This window comes from Athene cunicularia (genome assembly GCF_003259725.1).
Source record: "Athene cunicularia isolate RWA chromosome 13 unlocalized genomic scaffold, athCun1 chr13_part1, whole genome shotgun sequence".
Classification (NCBI taxonomy): Eukaryota; Metazoa; Chordata; class Aves; order Strigiformes; family Strigidae; genus Athene; species Athene cunicularia.
Window position 1 is genome coordinate 10,042,189 of NW_020799117.1, and position 15,938 is coordinate 10,058,126.

Below are 15,938 nucleotides of genomic sequence, written 5' to 3' on the forward strand. Positions count from 1 at the left end.
GCTGCCAGGACGGAGTGGGGCCAGGGGCCACATCCCCGGCATCCTGGCCGTGCCCTAGGTGCGGTGCCGGCGGGGGATGGCGAGGAGCCGGCGGAAGGCGGCGCGGAAGTCCCGGTTGAAGAGGGTGTAGATGAGGGGGTTGAGGCTGCTGTTGCAGTAGCCGATCCAGAAGAAGAAGCTGAAGAGTGGCTTGGAGACACGGCACCCTTCCCCACAGACCGCCCCCAGGCTGTAGGTGAAGAAGAAGGGGAACCAGCACAGCACAAAGGCCCCCATCACCACAGCCAGCACGACGGTGAAGCGCCGCTCCCGTGCCCGCACCAGCCGCTGACGGCACAGTGACACGCTCTGGTGCTGGCTCCGGTGCCGCCAGCCCAACATCCCGACCCCCGGCCCCTTCTTGCTGGTGCCAGTGGGGCGCGGGGCGCGGGCAGCGAGGAGGGTTGCCGTCCGCCGGGCAGTCAGGTGGTAGATGCGGCAGTAGACGGTGACCATGACGAGGCAAGGGGCGAAGAAGGAGGCGGCACAGGAGGCCAGCACATACCAGGTCTCCTGGCTCAGCTGGCACTCCCGCCCCCCTGGCTGGGCCCACAGGAGTGGTGGCAGTGCCACCAGTGCTGCCGCTGCCCAGACTGCCCCGATCATCCCCTTCACCCGCCTGGGGCTGCGGCGCAGGTTGAGCCGGGCCGCCCGTGTGACAGCCCAGTAGCGGTCGAGGCTGATGGCGCAGAGGTGCCCGATGGAGGCTGTGCAGAGCAGCACGTCCAGCGCTAGGTACAGGCTGCACCACAGGCCACCAAAATACCAGTAGCCCATCACCTCGTTGGCCAGTGAGAAGGGAAGGACGAGGATGGCCACCAGGATGTCTGCTGAGGCCAGGGACACCAGGAAGAGGTTCTGCGGAGCCCGCAGAGCCCGGCTAGTAGAGATGGCCGCCACCACCAGCGCATTGCCCACCAGTGTGGCCAACAGGACAGCCAGCGCAGCCAGCAAGATGAGCCCCGTGGCTGCAGGCGAGTGTGGGGCGCTGCCAGCACCGCTGTCGTTACCGGAGGTGTTGGGAAGGGCACTGGCTGGCTCCATGCTGGCCTGGCCCCTCAGGCAGATGAAGCCCCATGGGGCTGCCCCCCGCCGTGCGCCCCGCTCACCAGCCCCGCCGCATCTCATGGTGCAGTGCCGGCATCGCTGAGTCCCGGGAGGGACGTCCCAGCCACCACTGCTCCAGTACTGACGTGGTCCGGCGACAAGGTGGAGGTTGTCCTGGCCCGGTGGCCACCCAGCTACGCACACGGGGCAGCGGCTGTGCCGGGAGCCCCAGAGCGGCTCCCACGGCAGCCCCGCTGGCTCCGCTGGTCCCAGCCCGGGAGGAGGGCGGGCGGGAAGGAGGGAGGGAGGGACAGGCTGATATCGCTGGCAGGAGGCCAAGCATCTGTGGGCAGTGGGAGAAGCAGTTATTACCAACACTTAAAGGGCTCCTGCCAGGGTCACCGTGACAGGTGGGCTTCTGCCATGGGTGTTGGGGTACCTGGCAGGCTGCACACACTGTTTGACCATGTCCAGTCAACAACCTGCTGCCCTGTGCTGTGCCCGGCTCAGCAACACACTGCCGGGGCACAGAGTGGTGCAGCACAGAACCTGCAGGCTCAGCCCTCCAGGGATGAGGCAGGTGGAAGAAGATGCTGCCTGCGACACGTGGGTACAGGCTGGCTGCAAACTGCAGGTGTGGGGTTTAGCTGTAGCATTGTCAGCAAGTGCCCCCACAGCACTGGCAGCACGTTTGGTGCATCCCCAGCGCTGGGCATTCGTACAGGGCCAGGCTGTGCAGTGGTGCTGTATGGACACGGGGGTAGATGGTGGGTGTCTAGCACCTGTGGCTCCGGCTGCGGCTCTGGCGGGGTTTGCAGAGACAGGAGCAGAAGAGACACACACCCGGGGAGCGGGCGCTTGGCGTTTATTAGACACCGGCTGAGAGGGGATAGTGGAAACTGAGTGGCCACGGGAGCAGTGGCCTGGATGTGCGGTGCCGGCTAGAGCCGGGTGGCACTGTGCAGGGGTGGGCGAGGGGAGCCCACCCGGATGGCGGGGCTGGGCACCTCCTCGGAGTAGGAGAGCGCAGGGTTGTCCAGCCCCAGCCTGGCCTTGTCACGGGGAGGGCCCTCGCGTTCCTCCCAGCCCTCGGGACTGCGGCAGCGGTCGGTGCAGCAGAGGGTGGCCCGGGTGATGAGCTGGTCGAGGGGCTGCAGCGAGTGCATCCAGGCAGGGAGGAAGTCCCAGGTCTGCAGCCATTTGGGCAGGTGGCCAGGGCTGCGCGCCTGCAGCGCATTCACCAGCCCCACAAAGAAGAAGAGGCCAAGGAAGGGTGTGCCCACCCCCACCAGTGCCCGCCAGCCCGCCATGGAGATGCCAAAGATGAGGGAGGGCAGCAGGAGGAAGCAAACGATGAGGTACAGCACGGCAAACCAGCGGTACTTGGCTGTGCGCTCGCCCAGCGCCTTGGCCATGCGGATGGGCAGGCGGGTGAAGGGCAGCGGGTACCACAGCAGGATGCCGGAGATGTTGAAGAAGAAGTGGCAGAGGGCGATCTGCAGGGGTGGCATCCCGGTTGGGCCAGGCACGTGGGGCTTCCCCCAGTCCCCGCCTTGCCTGGTGCCCCCCACCAGTCCAGTCCTGGCCTCAGGCTGCCCGTACCTGGAAGGAGCTGGCCAGCTTGTCCCCTGGGCTGGCCAGGGCGGCCAGGATGGCGGTGGTGGTGGTGCCAATGTTGGAGCCCAGGGTCAGTGGGTAAGCACGCTCGATGCTGATCACCCCCAGGCCTGCAGGAGAGGCACCCGATCCCGTCCCGTCGCTCCTCACCAGCACCATCCCCACACTCTTCCAAGGAGGGATGGCTCCTTCCACCCCTCCAAACACCCTAGCACCCACGGGCCATGGTGGAGGGGACCAGCACATGGCAGGGGACCAGGCATGGCTGGGACTCACCGATCAGGGGTGTGATGGCCGAGGTGAACACAGAACTGCTCTGCACCACGAAGGTCATCCCAGCACCCACCACCATGGCAAAGTACCCGGTGAGCCAGCTGAGCGGGTGCGGGAGGTCTGCCACGGCATGGACACAAGTACAGACACAGGCATGGACACGGGCATGGACACATCAGCTGAGAGCAGCCCGGCGCCCCTACGTGGTGCTGGGGAGGGGGCTGTGGGGCCAGGCTGTGGGTATGGGGTCAGGCTGGGGCTATGGGGCCAGCCTGGTGGCTGGTGGCCATGATGGCTGAGGAAAGGGGATGTGGACACCAGGAGGCCATGACAGCAATAAACAGAGTGGGAATCAGGGGCAGGCGGGGGCATGGGAGTCAGGCAGGGATGGGGGTTAGGGACAGCCAGGGATGTGTCTGAGGACGGCAGGTGAGGATGAGGATGGGGCTGGGTGGCCGTGGGGCAGGAAGAGTCCCATCCCACCCACCCCACAGCAGTCCCTGTCCCACTCACCAGTGTTGATGACCTTCTGGATGGCTTTGGCCACCTGGCCCTTAAGCAGGGAGTTGAGGAGTTTGACCAGGAGGATGAGGCAGGTGCAGAGCACGATGAGGGACCCAGCCAGCAGCACCAGCCCCACGGCCAGGTCAGGCAGTGGTGTGTCGGTGAAGAGGTGCTCACCTGCCCCACAGCACGGCTGAGCAAGGGGCTGGGGCCAGCCCAGCCCCACTCACAAACCTGCCCCACTCCCCAACAGCCCCACATCTGGACCCCAGCCCAACATCTCCCAGCCCTGCCCCACATCATGTCTCCAGCCCCACGTCCAGCACCTCTCCATTCCACATACAGCCCCACAGCCCCACCTGCACCTCACCAGCCCCATGTCCCCCAGCCTTGCCCAAGCCCCCCAGCCTTGCCCAAGCCCCCCACACCCACTCACACTTCTGTCTGGTGACATTGTGGAGGCTCTCAATGCCCTTAGTGCTGCAGTGGCTGGGAACTGTGCAGTTCAGGGGGGACCCAAGTTCCACAGTGGCTGTCTGTAGGGAGAGGATGGGCTGCAGCCAGCTCCACAGCATCCTAAGCCAGCCCCTGCCCACCACACACACTCTGTGGGATTGTTTGGTGGCCCCAACAGGGCCATGGGGCCCTCACCTGTGGGGGTGCAGGGCCACACCAGACACGGATGAGGCTTCGGTTGCGCAGGCTCTCATCCCCCGTTGCAATGCCCGTGATTACTGACTTGTCCAGCTGCAACAGCACACACGTTGGAGAGGGCCATTGGGGGCTGACAGCACCCACAGCCTGGGGACAGCCTTCACTGGGATGGGGATACCACTGCCAGCCTGAGGATGCTTGGATACAACCACCATCAAAGGGACACCAGTGCTGGGGACATCACCATCAGCCCTGGGACAGCAGTGCTGGGCAACCACCACCAGCCTGGGGACACCACTGCCAGCCTAGAGACACTTGGGCATGACCACCATTAAAGGGACACCAGTGCTGGGGACATCACTACTAGCATGAGGGACACTAATGCTGGGGGACAACCACCACCAGCCTGGGGACACCACGCTGGGGGACACCACGGCTGAGGAGACCTGGATGATGAGCTTGGTGAAGGGCTCTGTGATGATCTTCAGCAGGTCGGGGGCATCCTTGCCGCTGCGGATGTTGAAGGTGGCCACAACCAGGCGGGTGACATGGTGCAGGTACCCACTCACCACCTCCAGAGGCAGCAGGACCAGCACTGACAGCCAGTTGAAACAGTCGTGCACTGTGGCACCAGCAAAGGCCCTGTGTGGAGGAGCCCATCGGCATGGGGTAGCCCCTGGGGAGCAGCTCCCAGCCCCCCAATTCCCTGCTGCCCTGACCAGCTCTCACCGTTTGAACTCACTGCGGTCGCCAGCCTGCATGAGGGCCACAATGGTGTTGGTGACAGAGGTGCCAATGTTGGAGCCCATGATGATGGGGATGGCAGAGCGCACCTCCAGCACTGGGGACAGAGAGATCTGCTAGCCCTGCATGGCTCAGCTCAGGGTGACTCCATCCAGCCACCTTGTCCCCCCAGCCTCAGGTCCCCAGGAGCCCCGCAGGCGCACTCACGCCCCGAGGAGACCATGCTGACGATGATGGAGGTGGAGGTGGAGGAGCTCTGCACCAACACAGTCACCAGGATGCCCACTACCAGCCCGGCTACGGGGTTGGAGAGGATGGCGTTGTCCTTGAAGATGTCTCCAGCCACCTTGCCTGCAAGAGAGTGCGAGCGGCAGGGTGCTGGCACAGTGGGTGCCACCAGCTGCCCAGGAGCCCCTGCCACCCTACCTCCGGCCAGCTGGAAGGCAGAGCTGAGCACATCCAGGGAGCACACAAAGAGATACAGGAACCCAAACATCAGGGGCACCTTGAGAAGGGAGACACAGATGGACTGGACCCTGGCCCAGCACCCCAGCTCTGCGCAAGACAAGAGAGAGTGTTAAATGCCGGCTGTGGCATGGCCCTGCTTGCCGGAACCCCGCAGCCCTGTGCCATCCTCCAGTGCAGGCTGGGGCTCTTGCCCCAGCGATGACACCACTCCCCGGGTCCCCTCCATCTCCTCCCACCCTGGATCAGCTTGTGCCAACCACCCCCTCACCCCTCGGCTCCACCCCCGGCACCCCGGGTTGCTGGGGTCTCCCCTGCTGGCAGGCAGCCTGCCATGCTGGGGATCTGGCTGAGGTGCCAGCACAAGGACTGGCACCATGGAGCAGTGGGGAGGAATTGCCACCAATCCCAGGGACAAAGTTGGGGCTCTCCTGGCACCCTGAGGCCTTCCTGAGTGCCTGTGACAGGTCTCTGGGGGTACTCCCCAACCTGGGTGCTGTGTGCCCACTGCCGGGGGTCTCACCTGGCTTCTGCAGCTCATCCAAGCCCAGCCGGGGTCCCTGCCAGGGCAGCACGTCCAGCTCGTACCGCTCCCTGCCCTCGGCCAGGCGCCCCGGGGAGCCGGGGCAGGGGAAGCCATGGTCAGGGCAAGGCACTGCACCGACGGCGAAGGGGCAGGTGTGGGCACCCGGCAGCCGGTGCAGAGCTGGGGAGAGGGGACACGCATGTTACGGCCCTGTCTCACAGGGACCCCCGCTGTGGCAGAGGAGAGCCAGGCACTGCCTGGGCCAGGGTCTGGCCAGGAGCAGAGCTGAGCCCGGCGGGGCGAGGAAGGGGAGGATGAGGAGGGCTGGGAGCACCTACCTTGGGGGCTGGGGCAGTAGGTGAATTGGGGCCCGTGCACCACCCTTCCTCCCCGCACCGGGCAGCGGGGCAGGGCCGGGCTCTCCCTCTGGTAGGGCAGCATTGCTCCCGCTGAGGCTGAGCAGAGGCGGCCGCGCGTCACCACGGTGGAGCCACGGCTGTGCCGTGCCGACAGCCACTGGCTCCCCAAATCCCTGCAGTGCTGTCACCACTGAGGAGCACCATTCCATCACCTGGTGGTCCTCTGGGCTACCAGCCACCGCCGTGCCACCCCAGTGGGCTCCTGCAAGGGCAGGCAGGGGACATGGGGAGGGGACCCCCCCCCCGACCAGGGCCCTGCTCACCTGGGGCTGTCCGGGCACTCAGGGCAGCGCCATGTCCACATGCCACATCCACGTGTCCCTCCAGCAAAGCGGCCTGTGGGGCACTGTGGCCCTTTATACACACGCCAAGAGCAAAGTCTAAGGAGCCCCACGTTGCCCCTCGCCTCTGCTTGCTGCTCACCTCCTCCCCAGAAATTCCTGCAGTTAATGGGTAACCCCGCGGCATCCCACGTCAGCTGCAGCCCCGGGGCAGGATGGGGCACACACCCCCGGGGTACATCACCACCAGCACACCCCGCCTCGCCTGCCCGAGGCTTGGCATCACCCCTGGGCCAGCGGTAGCCAGCGTGGTAGGGAGCAAAGCCAGGGCAGTGCTGGAGCCCAGTGCCTGAGGGGTGATGCGGGAGCAGCCTCAGCTCTCCATCACTTGGTGCCTGGTGCTTAATCCCCTGCAAGAGACTAGGAGGAGGACGAGAAGCAGGAGCAGGAACAGGAGCAGGGCAGGAGGAGCAGGAGGAGGTGGAGAGGGCTTGGTGCTGGTGCTGCCGGGGTGTCCCAAACTGGAGGTGAGGCCACGCACACATCCACCATCCTCGGAGCCATCTGAGCATCAGCCGTGGGGGACCTGGCTCTGCCCAGGGCACTTGCCATCCCCACTGCCAGGGTGTTGGCAGTGGGTTACGTCAGCGCCAGCGCAGTCCCTGTGTCCTATCGCTGACAGTGACGGTGGCACGTGGCCCGGCTCAGCCTGTGCCAGCGGCTCAACGTGGAGCAGCCGGCAGCACTGCGAGGGCTGCGTGGGGCAGAGCCTGCATCTTCCCAGCACGTGCGATGCTGGGGGGGCAGGAGCAGTGTGACAACAGTGTTGCCGTCACCACCTCCTCGATGCCATTTATCATTACCCGCTGTTTACCGGCCAAGTTTCCATCCACCCCCAAGGTGCCCGGCCAGCTTGTGTCCACATCTGCCCGGGGCAGTCAGGGGCCAAAGGCCCCTCCAGCCCCCGTGCCTGTGGGCAGTGGGCACAGAGGGGCCATGTGGCTGTCACATCCCTGTTCCTCCAGGATCGGGCACTCCCAGGACCCATTACCATGGACAAGCCAGCTGTAGTTGTATGGGGGGAGCAAGGGGAGATCTCTCAGGTAGCTCAGAGTGCTCGGGGAGAGCCTGGGGACATTCCTGCCACTGCTGGAGCAGCACGGAGCCTCCGCCAAGTCACAAACCAATGGAGCTGAATGTCTGGGAGGTGCCACAGCAGGGGACGTGTCCGAGCTCTGCAGGCCCTGGGGACCCTTCTGGCAGGGTGGTGCAGCCAGTGGCACCCACAGAGCCCTGTGCCAGGCTGTGGCAGGCAGGAGGCCGGTGTCCGCACTTGCCCCGTGCCTGGGGTCTCTTGGCCAGCTGCCCCCACAATCATTAACCCAGTGAGGCCCTGGCAGCTCTGGCTGTCACTCATTGACAGGGTTGGGGCTGAAGTCCTTGGCCATGCCGGCCCCGCAGCTTCCCCTACATCATCAGTGGTGCCAGGAAAACAAGCTCCTGGCACTGCCCCTTGCTGCTGGGCAGGGTGGCACTGGAGCCAAGGGCTGGGTGAGCCCTGCCCAGACCCCGGTGGGGGCTCTGTGGGGTATGAGGGGGCTGGGGAGGCATCACTGCTGGGAAAATCATTGTTTGGCCTCAGCAGAGGAGGAAGGAGAGGGAGACGTGTCCAGGCAATGCTCTTTATTTCCCCAGGTTTCACACCACAGACGGGACTGAGCAGCACCACGGAGACACAGTGAGGCTCTGACCAGGGCCATGGGGCTGCAGCTGGCCATGGCAGTGTGGGGCTGGGTGGCCATGCCCCCCATACCTGTGTGAGCCTCGGGGCTGCCCTGGGCCACCCCTCTGCCTCTGTCTGGGCAGTGGTGACACAGCAGTGACCCAGGGCACAGTCAGGAAGGGCCCCAGCATGCACAGACAATGGAGGGATGTTCTGGCTGCTGTCAGGGGGCTGTCTTCATCGCAGACTCGGTCTGGGACCTCTGGGGACACCAGGCTGATGGGGATGGGGACCCAACAGGGCACAGCCAGGTCTGGCAGAGCCAGGCTTAAGGTTACAGCCCAGAACAGCTACTGGCAGGGATGCCAGGCTGAGCACATGCTGGGTACCCACACACCAGGCTGAGATGCCCAGCACCCAGGGGTGCTGCATACCTCTGACACCCCCCAGGCCTGTCCCCAAGGGCTGAGCACCCGCAGCCCCAGGTGGGCTGGGGCAGGGGACCTACAGGGATCTGTTCCTGCAGGTTGCTTCAGCAGCTGCCCATGCAGGGTCTCCCTGTGGGGAGGAGAAAGGCTTCTTTGGCATGACCTGCTGGCTCTGCCTCCATCTGCTTGGGGCAGGAACCAGGTGCCCTGCTCTGCAACGGCAGTGCTATCATGGCAGGATCAGGCCCAACCACACACATGCAACGCAGGCAGTAACAACCTGTCTGGGGCACAGGCCCTCCTCAGGAAGGGCAGACCCACACATCAACAATGGGGGAAGCCCTGTTCCTGGGGGGCCAGGGACCAGATTCGTCTCTCAGCTCCAGCCATGTGTTCTCCTGACTCTGCCTGCCCACACCACTGGGGTCTGAGGCTGGTGCCTGTCTTGCCACCCACCCACCCTCTCTATCCTACATGCCTTTTGGTTGGAAGGGTGATTTTCCCAGGTCAGTGGGGCTGTGCCAGCCCAGCACAGGCAGGATTTGCTGGGCAGGCAGCTCTGCCACAGGCAGAGCAGGCAGAGGCACTGGGTAGGACAGTGCCAGGCATGTGTGGGACGTTGCAAAGTGCTTCACAACAGGGGTTCAAACTACGTACAGGACTCCCTTGACATGCACCAGGATGCGATCCCACCGTGGGGCATGGCAGCTGCTCAATCACTCACAGTGACACGACACGACAGTTTGGGACAGGACGTGGATGAATCTGCGGTCCAGGCAGTGTCGGCGGTGCAGGGCAGGGGCCGTCGAGCCCCGTGTTGAACCCCAGCATGGCCCAGGGTGGCAACACGTGCCGGGTGTGTATGTGCAGCAGGACTCATCGGAGCTCGTGGTCGACCGGAGGCTGAGCTGGCGTGGGCTCTGTGGGCGGTGGGTGGCTGTTTCCCTCGGAGCCTGGGTGAGGGGCATCGGGCTGATCTGACCCCTCGCAGGTGCTGTTGTCCTGCTCGGGGAGCTGGAGGAAGTCAGGCAGGACCAGGTCCTCCTTGGAGAGCAGCCCACGCTGGTCGTTGGCCCTGCAGCTCTGGGCACGGTTCAGCAGCTCCACCAGCCCTGGGGGAAATGCAGGTCATGCACCCGAGCCCAGCAGTTGGGCTCCTGTCCTAATGCCTCGGCTGCCCTCTCCACCTGACGTGACCCTGAACATGTCCCAGACACAGTGCCTGCAGCTTCTCCCTGCTCCATGCCAGCACCTGTGAGATTATGCACCCATCCCTAGTGCATCGTGGGACCCCAAGTCCCCCATTGCCCATCCCCAGCTTCATGGGACCCTGCACCCATCCCCAGCAGACCAGGGGCCCTGCGTCCCTCACCCTGTGTTTTGCTGTTTTGCCCCAGACCCTCAGGTTTCAGACACACCAGGTCTCACCTTCCAGGTCGTACGTGCGGCGGTTCAGGTTTGTGGCAGCTGAGGACTGGGGCCGGGAGAAGGAAGAAGGCATCTCCCACAGTGTGTCTGGCTCTGCTCCTGTTGGGCTTCCCTCCTGTGATGAGCAGCCCAGGCCTCAGCAACAGGGCAAGGAGGCAGCGCTCCCTCAGCCCACATCCCCATCACCCTCTCACAGCCTGGCTCCTGCCTCAGCACCCACTGCCCAGCCCCACAGCGTGTGCAGGGGTCGCAGCGGGGCACCCCTTCCCCATGGACCACAGCAGCAGCCATGAGGGAATCTCTGACTGGGGCGGTGGGATCTTGAGCTCACCTCGCTCCGGAGCGGGGAGGGGGCAGCCGCAGCCTCGGCACTCTCCATCACTCGCATGTCTGCAAGGTAAGTGTTGCTCAGCACCTTCTGCCAGTGCCCTGGTCCTGGCCCGGCTGCTGACAGGATGGAGCCCATCCCAGGGAGCAGGAGCCATGGCCAGTAGGAAGCTCTGTGGGTGCTCTGTGGGAGCAGTGGCTTGGTAGGGGGACACGGCTTGTTGGGGGAGGACACTTTACCTGCCAGCGTTTCCAGGACGAGTTTTTGAGCAGCCACTGTGCTGACCAGCTTCTCCAGGTCCAGCGCAGCTAGCTCACCTTGCTGCAACAGGAAGAGCCAGCCAGTGTCACGCTCACTGCAGCATGGCAAAGGCAGCCTGGCTGAGGATCTATGACCTCCCCAGCCAGACCCTGCCAGGTCATGGGCTGCACAGCACAGAGAACACCCACCAGTTCCCTCAAGCCCACAGTGAGTTGACACAGCCCATCTCAAACACGGGTGACTCTCCACGAGCCCACAGGCTGCCCCTGGCACAGACCGCTGCTCCCCACCGTCAGCAGCCCCTGATCCAACTCCCAGACCCCACCAAGGTGCGAGCCCTCACCCGCCGCAGCAGCACCAGCTCCATCCTCACACCGTACTTCCCCAGCACGGGCTGCAGTGCTTCCCGGATGCGCTTGGTTGACTTTGCTGTGATGCGGATGGTCTTGTTGAGGGAGGAGATTTCCAGGCTGCGGAGGGGGAGAAGAGGCTGTCTGCAGGCATGCAGACAGGCAGGACAGGCAGGGGCAGAGCCAGGGCATTGGGGACTGCCTGGGGGGTTGGATGTGGGGCACCGTGGGTGGCCACACATGATGGGGACCAGATATGTGTGGGTAACAGCATCAGCCCTGAAGCTCCCACTCACTCAAAGCTTATCCTGTTCTCCAGCTTCACCTCCTGGTCTGCCAACACAGAGCACTCCTGGTCCAGCACCAGTGCTTTCTGCAAGAGCCAAACCATCAGGAGGGAGAAAGCAGAGCGGCACATGGTCCCAGCCTGGGGACAATCCCACTGGCAGGACCCCCTTCTCCCCTCTGCCCACCCTACCTGCTCATTTCCCACCAGGTAGACCTTGATGTCGGGGAGGCTGAAGCCACGCTTCTCGCATATCCCCGCCAGCATGTCACGGATGGAGTGGCCGGGCCGGACGGAGGCCAGCGAGGCCGTGCCATCGGGCAGGTACACACAGCAGTACTTCATGGACTTAGACGGCAGCTCTGCTTCACTGCCCCCCAGGCTCTTCCGATGGCCCTGCGGGAGGGTGTGACGGGATGAGCCCAGCCGGTGGCAGCGTGATGCTGTGGGTCCTGTGCGGCAACTACTCACCTCGGTCCAGGGGCTGGCGGCTGTGTTGGCAGAGGACAGGAAGCCCAGGTCCAGGCTGGCTGAGGAGTTGAGTGAGCCTTGGGACTCCCGCCATAGCATGGCACTCCCACCGCCTTCTCCCCCCTCTAGGACAGACAGAGGGACAGTGGTGGGGACCACAGGAACCCTTCGGGGGTGGCATGGCCCCTCTGCCCCACTCAGTACAGCACCTACCTGCCCAGGAGGGCTCCCGCCGCTCTCCCTTCCTGAAGGACCGGCGGGGGCTGCGGTTGGAACCACTGCCTGCTGTCTCCACGCCCAGTGGCAGGGACTTACCCAGCTTCAGCTTCGACTTCTGGGGTGAACAGAGAAACATCTCAGCATGGGGACATCTGATGCTGCCCCCTCCCTTTCCTCAATCCACCGACTGCTCCTCTGTCCTCATCCTGGGGCTGGGTTTGCTCCAAGCCACAGGGAAGGGACCCAGGACAGTTTCCTCAGGTGAAGGGACAAGTCTCTGTGCCCCCCTTCCCACCCTGTTCACCTTGCTGAGGTCAGGTGGGGGGCTGCTGCTGCGGGAGTGGGGCCGCAGGTCAGGCAGGGGCTGCCCCTGGCTCTCTGCCCGCAGGCAGGCCTGGTAAAGTGGAGACTTCACAAAGCGCGTGTAGCTGTCAAACTTCATCAGGTTAAAGATCTGCAAAGGGAGGATGTGTCTGCTTAAGACCCCTGCCCACCCACAGCTCTCTCCAGCCCCGTGGCACGGCCCCGGCAACAGCAGCATTGCTGGGTGAGGCGTGGGGTGGTCCCACAGCCCACAACTTGCGGGTGAGGTGGAGCATGGGTGCTGCTCGTACCTGGAGCTGCTGGACACGAAACATGTCTGGGGAGGGGCTGGCCAGCATGTCCTCCCCAATCCAGGCCTGCTTGTCAATGTTCACGGGACTGACTGAGTGGCTGGAGAGAAACTCATCATAGATCCGCCGTGCCTCCTGGGCCAGCTGGGGAAACAGGGGGGTCAGGCTGAGAACAGGAGCCCCCTCCTCACTGTTACCCTGTAGGGAGCCCCTGGCTCATCCCCCAGAGCTATCTGAGGGGCCAAGTTCCCCGTGCAACCAGCTCGGTACGGGGGCTTCAGGATGGGCATCAGAGCCAGCCGCCCCCACCCCGCACTAAGCTCTGGGCACAACATGCTGGTATCTCCATGAAGGTACAGCCCAAGGTAGCAACTGTCCCCTCCAGCCACGTAGCTCTCTCTCCATGTTCCCCAGTCTAGATCTCTGCCTGTGACTCTTTTGTCCTCCCAGCAGCACTCTCCACCTTCTGGTCAGGCTGGGCTGGAGAAGCCGCCCTGCTCCTGGGTCCCCAGTGTGGCTTTTCAGATGCAAATCCATCCAACTCCTTACTCCTCTGGCAAGAGCCCCCAGCCTGCTCAGCCGCCCAGAACAGGGGTCTGCCGGGATGCTGGGACATGCAGGCACCAGCAGCTGTGTGACCCAGGCTCAGCCACACTGTGGCTGCATAGAGGCCGGTACCTGCTGCATGTCGCTGGCTGGGATCTGCTGGAAGCGCTCGCATGCCTGCCAGAAGTAGACATTTTCAGCACTGAACTCCTTCTTGAGGAACTCCTGCAGAGGGGGGCAGAGAGAGGGTCTGGCCTGGCCGGCACTGCGGCTGTGGGACAGCCGGTGGCCAGCAGCGGACAGGAGCAGGGACCGAGTTTGGGGCTGTGGTACTCACAGTGAAGTAGGTGACAGCCACGCGGTCCTGCAGCAGCGTCTCGAAGGATTCGGCCCAGCTCACCACAGAGCCCTGTGCAGAGCCACAGGTGGCTGGTGGTCCTGGCAGGCTGTTTACACTGTGGCTGCTGCCATGGGCCCTGGAGGCATTTAACTCTGAGAGAAAAAGGGTCAGTTCTCACTGCCTGACTGTCTCCCAGTGTCACTCCCCGTCACCAGCACCCCTCTGTATCTGCAGTGAGTTCATCCACCCCATCCCGACTGGAGCCGTTGAGCCCTCAGGTAGGGAACGTGAGGAGCATCACAGTGACATTCTCAGTGGATTGAGTGCCATGATGCCACAGCTGGCACTTTACAGCATGACAGCTCTCCCTGCCAGCACTGGCCATCCTCCCCTCCACTGGCCATCCTCCCCTCCCCAGGGTGTCACTGTGACTCCACATGTGACTCATCTCCCAGGGGAACAAAGCACATGCATAGGAAAAGCACACAGCTGGGGAGGGAAAGCAGGTGGAAGGGGACACGGTGGGGCACACCGCATGGAGGGAAGCTTAGAGGATGGGTAGAGGTGCTTGATCTTACTTTCTCCATTCCTCCAGCCACAACAAAGAACAAATCCAGTGAGAGGAGGGCACAGAAAGTGTCATCCCTGGCTCACAACCCTGGGGAAACCCTCCCTTGGGGAAAGGGAAGGTGGTCATGCATTCAAATGGAGTCTCTCCATCAAAAAGATGGAAGTTCCCAGGGGCAACCCCAGCTTTTGAACTGGTTTGGCAGGTGCGCACCAGAGGGTCATTTGCAAGAGAAGGTAAGGGTATGGAAACAGGGCTCTTCTGGTAAAGCCAGCAGGAGCAGAGGAGATGGCAAGCTGCTGCTTTGCCAGGCTCCCCACCCTTCTCCTCCTGTCCAAAACACGACATAACTGCGCACACCCTGTGCATGCAGGTGGGAGCATCAGCCACCGGCACCCCATGCGAGAAGGATCCTGCAGCGGGGCTGAGATGGGCGGATGTGCCATTTGAGATATCTGACATGAAATGAGACAGGTGGGCACACAGACAGTCTCCCTCAGGGAGCCTGGGGCTAGCTGGTACCCAGGTTCTGCTTACCCTGGGAAGCCCCTCAGCCACCAGCACCCAAGGGTGCCAGCTGAGCAGCCAGAAGGGAGGGACAGGCACAACAGGGCTGTGCAGGAAGGATGGGGGGCTACAGCAAGTCCCTGGCAGAGGGCTCAGCCAGCACTACGGGGGCCCGGCCATGCACCCGCCCACGGCACAGCCTGCGCTGACACAGGACCTGGCTCTCTGCTGTCTCCGTGCCCCTGGTGCCAGGCTGGATGTGAGTTTCCCCCTCCCCTGAAGATGATGCTGGCCTCCCGTCCCAGAGCAAAGAGCAGCCTTACCTCCATCTGACACAGCCGGGCCCTGCGGGGGTGGAGAGAAGAGACGTGAGAGGGGTGACACGACGGCTGCCAGCCCGGTGGAGCGGTACTGGAGCAGGCAGCAACATCAGGGCAAGCCCAGTCGGAACCCAGGAGCAAAGGACACGGGCTGCCGGCAAACACTGCTCTGGTGTTTGCTGCAACTGGGATGGCTGCCCCATGGCAAAGGCAAAACATGGGGCTCCCAACTCGGGGGCAGTGAGTAGGGGTTGGTGCTTGCAAGGGGTGGGCAACTTTTCTCCCACATCCTGTGCTTCTACTGCCTTGGGGCAAGGCCAGCAATTGGGAAAGGGCAGATGCTATCAGATGTAACCCTGCCACCACTGCCCCGGGGAGTAGAGAAGCAGCCTCCTCGGCACAGGAAGAGGAGGGGAGGAGGGGAGGGAAGGAAGGACAACCACAGCCCCAGGCAGGCAAACTGCCTGCTCCCTCCTTCCTTGGGGCCTGGGGCTACTGAGGGCAGATGCCCCAAAACGGGGACAGAGTGCCGTCCCAGATACCAGCCACGGGGATGCGGTACCCCAGGACCCACAGCAAGCAGGGAGATGGGCAGAGCCTCTGTAGTCAGAGCCCAGCCAAGCACACCCTGCACAGCACTGCCTCTCATCACCTGCCTGGGGCCACATTGAAGTGGTGCCCTCGACCTGGCTGGCCAGTGCCCCCCACCCACACACACCCCAGCCTGTCCCACACACCCTCTGCCTGCTCCCAGCCCAGCCCCACACACCCCAGCCCCCATATCCCACCCCCGCCTGTCCCTGCTATACCACACCACATGCTGCTGCCATGCCCCTTACGCCAGCCCCACACATCCCAGCCCTGCCTGCCACTAGCCCAGCCCCATATACCCCTATCTTGCCAGCTCCTTGCTCTTCCTCATCCATCCCTGCTGCCCACACCCACACAGCTCTGACCTGCCTGTGCCACCCAGCACCTTC

The 15,938-nt window shown here is 63.8% G+C and overlaps 4 protein-coding genes across 4 annotated transcripts in view; 1 reads left to right on the forward strand and 3 right to left on the reverse strand.

Annotated features, from left to right (window-relative positions):
- Nucleotides 1–54: 54 nt before the first annotated feature.
- Nucleotides 55–1,298, reverse strand: LOC113485271 (alpha-2C adrenergic receptor-like). Its single transcript, XM_026858331.1, has one exon. The coding sequence runs from the start codon at nucleotides 1,165–1,167 to the stop codon at nucleotides 55–57; it is 1,113 nt and encodes a 370-aa protein (XP_026714132.1). The 5' UTR covers nucleotides 1,168–1,298.
- The window catches only part of LMAN2 (lectin, mannose binding 2), a 23,770-nt gene continuing 8,518 nt past the window's right edge, over nucleotides 687–15,938 (forward strand). Inside the window, exons 1-2 of the mRNA XM_026858332.1 lie at nucleotides 687–692; nucleotides 8,600–8,603. The gene's annotated coding sequence lies outside the window, so the exon portion shown is untranslated. The remainder of the gene's footprint in view (nucleotides 693–8,599; nucleotides 8,604–15,938) is intronic.
- Nucleotides 1,920–6,973, reverse strand: SLC34A1 (solute carrier family 34 member 1). Its single transcript, XM_026858325.1, has 14 exons — nucleotides 6,712–6,973; nucleotides 6,552–6,624; nucleotides 6,208–6,324; nucleotides 5,867–6,049; nucleotides 5,305–5,433; nucleotides 5,086–5,229; nucleotides 4,864–4,975; nucleotides 4,581–4,776; nucleotides 4,132–4,227; nucleotides 3,917–4,016; nucleotides 3,490–3,657; nucleotides 2,980–3,096; nucleotides 2,689–2,813; nucleotides 1,920–2,582 (listed from the first exon to the last, which is right to left on the reverse strand). Exons 1-14 carry the CDS (start codon nucleotides 6,754–6,756, stop codon nucleotides 2,028–2,030), a joined length of 2,160 nt encoding a protein of 719 aa, XP_026714126.1. The 5' UTR covers nucleotides 6,757–6,973; the 3' UTR covers nucleotides 1,920–2,027.
- RGS14 (regulator of G protein signaling 14) lies at nucleotides 8,205–15,884 on the reverse strand. Its single transcript, XM_026858529.1, has 15 exons — nucleotides 15,849–15,884; nucleotides 14,962–15,049; nucleotides 13,561–13,715; nucleotides 13,356–13,448; nucleotides 12,678–12,821; nucleotides 12,368–12,517; nucleotides 12,058–12,178; nucleotides 11,845–11,969; nucleotides 11,566–11,769; nucleotides 11,384–11,460; nucleotides 11,081–11,207; nucleotides 10,716–10,797; nucleotides 10,480–10,538; nucleotides 10,149–10,263; nucleotides 8,205–9,832 (listed from the first exon to the last, which is right to left on the reverse strand). The coding sequence occupies exons 1-15, from the start codon at nucleotides 15,882–15,884 to the stop codon at nucleotides 9,597–9,599; spliced, it is 1,812 nt and encodes a 603-aa protein (XP_026714330.1). The 3' UTR covers nucleotides 8,205–9,596.

What these genes read in the sequence shown, in the direction of transcription:
- LOC113485271 (XM_026858331.1), bottom strand. Translation starts at nt 1,167, where the DNA reads ATGAGATGCGGCGGGGCTGGTGAGCGGGGCGCACGGCGGGGGGCAGCC.
- SLC34A1 (XM_026858325.1), bottom strand. Translation starts at nt 6,756, where the DNA reads ATGCCGCGGGGTTACCCATTAACTGCAGGAATTTCTGGGGAGGAG. An exon ending in GAGTGCCCGGACAGCCCCAG is followed by an intron (nt 6,325 to 6,551) that starts GTGAGCAGGGCC and finishes GCCTCTGCTCAG; the next exon opens with CCTCAGCGGGAGCAATGCTG. An exon ending in GACCGCAGTGAGTTCAAACG is followed by an intron (nt 4,777 to 4,863) that starts GTGAGAGCTGGT and finishes TCCTCCACACAG; the next exon opens with GGCCTTTGCTGGTGCCACAG.
- RGS14 (XM_026858529.1), bottom strand. Translation starts at nt 15,884, where the DNA reads ATGGATGAGGAAGAGCAAGGAGCTGGCAAGATAGGG. An exon ending in TGGCTGTCACCTACTTCACT is followed by an intron (nt 13,449 to 13,560) that starts GTGAGTACCACA and finishes CCCCCTCTGCAG; the next exon opens with GAGTTCCTCAAGAAGGAGTT. An exon ending in CCCCACCTGACCTCAGCAAG is followed by an intron (nt 12,179 to 12,367) that starts GTGAACAGGGTG and finishes TGTTCACCCCAG; the next exon opens with AAGTCGAAGCTGAAGCTGGG.